The sequence below is a fragment of the Ranitomeya variabilis genome, chromosome 6, assembly GCF_051348905.1.
Source record: "Ranitomeya variabilis isolate aRanVar5 chromosome 6, aRanVar5.hap1, whole genome shotgun sequence".
In the NCBI taxonomy this organism is placed as follows: Eukaryota; Metazoa; Chordata; class Amphibia; order Anura; family Dendrobatidae; genus Ranitomeya; species Ranitomeya variabilis.
The window spans coordinates 127,010,207-127,017,499 of NC_135237.1; the positions used below are offsets into that span (position 1 = coordinate 127,010,207).

Genomic DNA, 7,293 nt, shown 5'->3' on the forward strand with positions numbered 1-7,293 from the left:
GCTGTGGATCTGCAGCAAAATCCTAAAGGTGTGTATATACTGACAGACCATGGGACACAGATTGCACACAGGTGGACTTCCTTTCACTAAGCATGTGACTTATGAAGGGAATTTTTTTGGACCAGAAGTTTTTAGGGGCTTCATAACAAAACGGGTGAATACATTTGAACATGACAATCTTTTATTACTTAATCCCATAAATTTAATTTTTGCCTATTCACGTCACCAACTTAGACTATTTAGTGCTGGTGGGTCACACATAAATCGTATTACAGAAATATTCAAACACAGGTTGCAATGTAACAAAATAGGTAAAAAGCAGAGGGGGTGGATACTGTGGCAAGCCATTGTATCAAATTCATTAGTATAGAATATGTGCAGTTGTCTGGATGTGTGTGTGGACACAATGGCCCCAATTCATCAAGACTGGAGTTGTTCGCGCCGCTCCTGGCGGAGGGCCGGGCTGGAGCGAGACACTCCCTATGTCATCAGCGCCACTCACCTCCACATGCAGGAGTGAGCGCCACCGGACAACCCCTTTCATGTTTATAGCCAGCTTTACACTTCAATCTACCAACCATCTCATGTGTGTGCAGACAAGACTGTATGACCTGATTGCACAGGAGTTCTGCTTAAATCTGAACATAGCATATTGGATATAATGGCAAGTCAACTGGCAACCATAAAATACGTTTCAGATGTTAATATGGGGGAACATTTACCCTGTGAATAATACCATACCCATGTATCTGTTGGGGAATATTAACAAGACCGCTCAATCTCATATGTGTTTACATGTGTGCAGTGGGCACGGCCTACGGTGGGCGAGCTGGGTGCAGTGGGCACGGCCTACGGTGGGCGAGCTGGGTGCAGTGGGCATGGCCTACGGTGGGCGAGCTGGGTGCAGTGGGCACGGCCTACGGTGGGCGAGCTGGGTGCAGTGGGCACGGCCTACGGTGGGCGAGCTGGGTGCAGTGGGCACGGCCTACGGTGGGCGAGCTGGGTGCAGTGGGCACGGCCTACGGTGGGCGAGCTGGGTGCAGTGGGCACGGCCTACGGTGGGCGAGCTGGGTGCAGTGGGCACGGCCTACGGTGGGCGAGCTGGGTGCAGTGGGCACGGCCTACGGTGGGCGAGCTGGGTGCAGTGGGCACGGCCTACGGTGGGCGAGCTGGGTGCAGTGGGCACGGCCTATGGTGGGCGAGCTGGGTGCAGTGGGCACGGCCTACGGTGGGCGAGCTGGGTGCAGTGGGCACGGCCTACAGTGGGCGAGATGTGAGGAGCCCTCATTATCTGTGATGGCAGAGTCCTGAGCAGATGCTGGCGGAATGGCTGCAACTCCAGGCAATTAATAATTAGTAAATGACAGTGGAGTATGTTACACGGAATTTGTATGAAGCCCCACGGATCTTCCCCACAGTACACGGATTTCTGGAGTGCGCCGTATCCTTGATCTAGATGGCTGTCTTAATTCCTGTTCACATTGCGGTTCTTGGGCCGGGAAAGTTCCTGATGTACAGACATAAGGCGCAGACAGACAGTCATAGTTCGCATGTGAGGGTCGCATCACAATCCTCGGACTGACAGTCGCCTCTCCGGACCTTGCCAGCTGCAGAGTAGTAACATCCCACTGTCAGGAGAGGCGCTGGGCCAGGCCGAGCACTGTGACGAGGAACATGGCCGTCTGTCTGCGCCCTTAGGGTATGTGTCCACGTTCAGGATTGCATCAGGATTCGGTCAGGATTTTACATCAGTATTTGTAAGCCAAAACCAGGAGTGGGTGATAATACAGAAGTGGTGCATATGTTTCTATTATACTTTTCCTCTAATTGTTCCACTCCTGGTTTTGGCTTACAAATACTGAGGTAAAATACTGACCAAATCCTGATGCAATCCTGGACGTGGACACATACCCTTACAGGGGTTGTCTCCTGTCAGGAAACCTCGCCTGATACATAGAGTTCACACAAAAATAAACAACACCACAGCACTGTTTTACTAACTCTCTCAGGATCCAGAGTCTCTGGCACTATCCCAGCCTGTTACTTGGCTGCAGCGGTGCTGAATCATCAACACTGCAGCCAATCAACTAGGCTCAAAGAATGGCTGCAGTGCTGTCAACAGGATCAGTGCTGCAGCCAATCAGCGAGCTCAGGGGTTCTGCCATGTGCACAGCATAAGCTGCTCAGCGATAACGCTGCAGCCAGTCAGTGAGCTCAGACGCTGTGCTTACTGACTGGCTGCAGCGCCGTACACATGACTGGGGATAACCCCTCCATGTGTGTACATCAGCCATGTTCCCGGCACACTTTAGTGTGTAACATCCTCCCTGTCACTAATCACTGATGATTGCCTGCGGGAGCAGCCATTGTTCTGTGGGCTGCAGCCATTGCCGAGTGTGCGGTCACGACTCTGTCGCCGCCGGTAATGAGCCGAGTCCTCACACCTCAGTCACAACACCCAAACAGCACAGGCCGCGCCCACCCCGCCGCGCAAGCGCACACAGCTCAGACACAGGTACTACTGCGCCGCGCCCACTCCCACACACAGGTAAAGCGCGGCCTCGCGTCACCCGTGTCTCCACGCCCGTGCAGTCACCTAGCGCGTCTGGCCCCGCCCGCAAAGGGTCAACACTGGGCATCTTTACTCCACCCTGATGTTGAAATTGGACGAAAGCCTGAACCACGAAAGGGTTAATGAGCCGCGAGCCCTCCCCGCAGTGTCCCGGGCGCCTTATAACGGTCCTGGCCTCAGCTAATGAATGAGCGGCGCGGCTGTGCACGAGGCTCCCTGCCCCCACCTCACACAACACTGACCAGAGGTTCTGTCCGTCCTCGTCCTCACTGGCCGCCGCCCCGCTGTGGCTGTTCCCATAGCCAGCATTGAAGCTGGAGGATGGAGACGAGTAAGAGGCGGCTCTCCCCGCTGCCATCCTAGTACTCCTTTACTATGACAGCTTTCAGTATGGTTATAAGGACAGCTTGTCCCCCCCTCTCTTGGTTTTGGTCCCGGCCACCCTTCCGCCTGACAGACAAGGCGCGGTCCCTGGGAAGAAGAAACAGGAGCCGTGGAGAGGGGGAAGCGAGAGGACGGCGGGAGACAGGAGGGGCGGAGCCAGGGCTCGGCGGAGGTGACGTAGTGGCGGGGATTGGCTCCACCCCTTGGATGTGACAGATACAGAGTCAGTACCCGCTGATTCACTCGCCACAGTGTGAGGCTGCGTCCTGTCAGCGTCTCTCCGTGTGTCCCAGCGAGGGCATCAGCCCAATACACCACAACAAGGAAGAGTAAATAACTATGAATAGTAAGAAAAAGTGACCAAACAAAAATAACTAAAATACAAAATAACGCACACACCCTTTCAGGCTGTAGTCACACATAGCACGAGCTTTTAGTATGCATCACCTATATAGCGTTATTAATTCCACAGCACCTTACAGACATTATCATCACTGCCCCATTGGGGCTCACACTCTAGATTCCCTATCAGTATGTCTGGAGTGTGGGAGGAAACCGGAGAACCCGGAGGAAACCCACACAAACACGGAGAGAACATACAAACTCTTTGCAGATGATGTCCTTGGTAGGAATTAAACCCAGGACCCCAGCGGTACAAGGCTGCAGTGCTAACCACTGCGCCACCCTGCTGCCTTTATATATGCACCCAGGACCCCAGCGGTACAAGGCTGCAGTGCTAACCACTGCGCCACCCTGCTGCCTTTATATATGCACCCAGGACCCCAGCGGTACAAGGCTGCAGTGCTAACCACTGCGCCACCCTGCTGCCTTTATATATGCATGCCTGTTAGTTTTCTGCTAGAAATTAAAGGGGTTGTCCCCAGGACTATATTATTTTTATACTATGAGCCAAAATACTCACAGGCAGGTAGTCGGGGTAACTAGTCAGGATCCACTTACTGCTCAGGGAGGTCACTGACTGCTCCCTCCGGCCATGCTGTGTCTCCACATCACAGACAGCTCTTCTTCCAGGCTACTCTGTCGACTGAGCGCGACTGCCGGCGTCTCACAGGCAACGGGGAGACAACTGTGAATCAATATGGTGTGATCAGTCGCGCAGCGTCGACAGAGCTGAGGGAAGAGAAGGACCCACTCTGACAACGTGACATCAGCGGAAGCCACAGAACGCCAGCAGGAGCGGTCAGTGAGAGCTCTGTGCCAGCAGAGACCAGCGCCAGGCAGAACAGGCAGGTAGTTAGCAAGCGTTTTTGTAACCTCTTTACTAAACATGGTATTTAATTGCTTAATTTCCTATTCAGATGCCTAGGGAATATAGCACAACAAAAAATACCTGAAAAAAACAACATCATGTATTGAATATACATTATTTCTGTTGACTCCACTGTGGCGTAAAATATAAGGGTAAGAGTACTATCCATGAAAAATATAAACCAGAGGAATCATTTTTCTCTGTGTTTCTCAAGGATAGTACAAGTACCCATTATAATCTATGCCAGGAATGGATATGGAGGACACCTGTGTAAAATAAAAGTACTGAGAATTCTCCTCCATTCACCTTTGACTTCAAAAACTAGAAAACGCAGCCTAACACTAGGCCAAAGCCAATTGTCCTAAACTACAAACTACACATTTAAAGGGACTCTGTCACCCCCAATATGGAAGATGAGCTAAGCCCACCAGCATCAGGGGCTTATCTATAGCATTCTGTAATGTAGATAAGCCCTCTATGTAACCTGAAAGATGAGAAAAAGAGGTTATGTTATACTCACCTGGGGGGCGGTCCGATCCGATGGGCGTGTCAGGACTCTGAACATTTTTTACCTTTTGTGCATTACTGCCCTTTTCCAAGATGGTGTCTTTGGTCTCGTGCACTGTGTCTTCCTGCTATAAAACTCCACCCCAGCCTTCAGTCTGTGCTAAGGTATTCTGCCTTGCATCCAGCTCCTGACCTCTGATTACTCCCTAGCTATATACCTGCTCCTGTGAACCTGTGTGGTGATCCTGCTACTCTGCTCTGAGTTCCTGCTGCATACACAAGTTTCCAGTAATCCTCCTTCATCTGCTGCTCGTGTTTACTTCATCTGCATTTGCTGGACATGTAAGCTGCTGCTGCTGCTTTGCTATAACCTGAGACTATTAACCAGGCCTCCCTGGTTGAGCTAAGATATGATTTGAACTGCCTATAAGCATATCTATCTGTGTCTGGACTAAGACAAGGATTTATTTGTGTCAAGTATCTTCAAGAATAACTGTGCTTCATAGACTTTCTGCTTGATTGCATTTTTCTCTGAAGTTTCCTATAGACTGCTAAGCTGCGTTTATTATTTGCACCAAGTGTTGTGGACTTGAGTTTCTCTCTGCACCTGTTTGAATCACCGTGTGATAATATAGACTTTACCACTTATAAAACTGTGTCCTGTAGTTGTCTTGTTCCACGCAAAGAGTCTCCTGAGTTATCCCCTATAATTATTACAGGGCGTCTCGGTCCAGTCCAGGGCCTCCCATCTTCATAGGATGACGTCCTCTTCTTGTCTTCACGCTGCGGCTCCGGCGCAGGCGTACTTTGTCTGCCCTGTTGAGGGCACAGGCGCTGGGCCTCTCTGACCTTTCCCGGTGCCTGCGCACTGCAGTACTTTGCTCCTCCCTCAACAGGGCAGACAAAGTACGCCTGTTCCAGAGCCGCAGCATGAATACAAGAAGAGGACGTCATCGTAAGAAGATAGGAGGCCCCGGACCGCGACACCCATCGGACCCGGACCGCAGCGGGACCGCCCCTGGGTGAGTATAATCTAACCTCTTTTTCTCATCTTTCAGGTTACATCAGGGGATTATCTACAGCATTACAGAATGGTGACTCCGTGCTTGCTTGTTACATCACCGATCTTAGGCTGCACATCAGTGTTTCAGGCAATTTCATTGCCTTAAACACTAAAATCATGTTATGGGGGTGGATGAAATGTGTTGTGATGGTAGTTGTGGGGGTTGACGACGAGCCCAGGTACCCTGCAGTTAGAAACAGCAAGCACCTTAATGCGATCACTGCGACTGCGGTCGCTATGCCTCATTTTAGCATTGACGAATCCATACATTCAAGGTGTTAAAATCTTACCCTTGCATGACGTACTGGGTACATTCAAGGTTGGGAAGGTGTTAAAGGGGTGTTTTCAGGTTTATGCCCATGTTCACAGGTTCAGTTGGACCCCAAGATGACCCCAACTTTGACCGCATTTTCAAAGTTCAGCCGGTCATTGAGCACTTCATGAACAAGTTTGCTGAGGTGTACAACCCCCAAAGGGAGAATTGTGTGGATGAGTCCCTAATCTATTTCAAGAGGAGCCTCAAATTCCGACAGTACCTGCCAGTAAGAGGGCCAGATACGGAATTAAACTCTACAAGCTGTGCAAGAGTACCTCAGAGTACACCCACAGGTTTAGAGTTTATGAAGGGAAGGACACTTGGATTGAGCCCCCTGAATGCCCCGTGTCCTGGGAGTGAGTGGGAAAATTGTATGGGATTTGGTGCACCCACTGCTGGACCAAGGTTATCACCTCTACGTAGATAAGTTTTATGCCAGCATCCCACTCTTCAAGTCTCTCTCGGCGTATGCTACCGCAGCATGTCCCCAAAAATCAGAGAGGCCTCCCTAAGATGTTAATTGGGCAGCTGCTTAGGGTGAGAGCTCCAATAAGGGGCTCCACACATATGAAGTATCGGCATGCTCAGGAGAAATTGCACAACAATTTTTGGGGACCATTTTCTCCTGTTACCCTTGTGAAAATAAAAATAATTGGGGCTAAAAGAACATTTTTGTGGAAAAAATATGATTTTTTTTTTATTTACACAGCTCATCTTTATAAATTTCTGTGAATCACCTGAGGGTTGAACGTGCTCACCACACACCTAAGGCTACGTTCACACGATCCGTTTTTTGCTGCGGATCCGTAGCGGAATTGCAGCTACGGATCCGCAGCCGTTTTCCATGCAGGGTACAGTACAATGTTACCCTATGGAAAACAAAACCCGCTGTGCCGACGATCCTTTTTTTCGCTGGAAAATCCGCGCGGATTTGCCAACGGAAAAAAGAAGTACCATGTCAATTCTTTCAGCGGATTCCGCTGCGGGTTTCCAACAGCACCAATAGGAAACTGCAGTTGGAAACCCGCAGTGGAATCCGCAGAAGAAAAAGGACACAAATCCGCCGAGAGAAGCACCGCCGTTTTCCACTGCGGATTTCCCCGAAAAAGGACCGGAAAAATCCGCAGTGAAAAACGGATCGTGTGAACGTAGCCTAAGATAAGTTCCTTAAGAGGTCTAGT

At 50.3% G+C, this 7,293-nt stretch overlaps 1 protein-coding gene across 2 annotated transcripts in view; it reads right to left on the reverse strand.

Moving 5' to 3' along the window:
• Positions 1–3,182, reverse strand: part of DYNC1LI1 (dynein cytoplasmic 1 light intermediate chain 1) — a 51,158-nt gene extending 47,976 nt beyond the window's left edge. The window contains exon 1 of one of the 2 annotated variants that reach the window (XM_077268976.1): positions 2,815–3,182. In XM_077268976.1, the coding sequence (XP_077125091.1) occupies positions 2,815–2,930 (116 nt within the window). In that variant the 5' untranslated portion in view covers positions 2,931–3,182. Of the gene's footprint in view, positions 1–2,596; positions 2,629–2,814 lie in introns of those variants that run through there. The other variant, XM_077268977.1, reaches the window with a different exon arrangement.
• Positions 3,183–7,293: the final 4,111 nt, after the last annotated feature.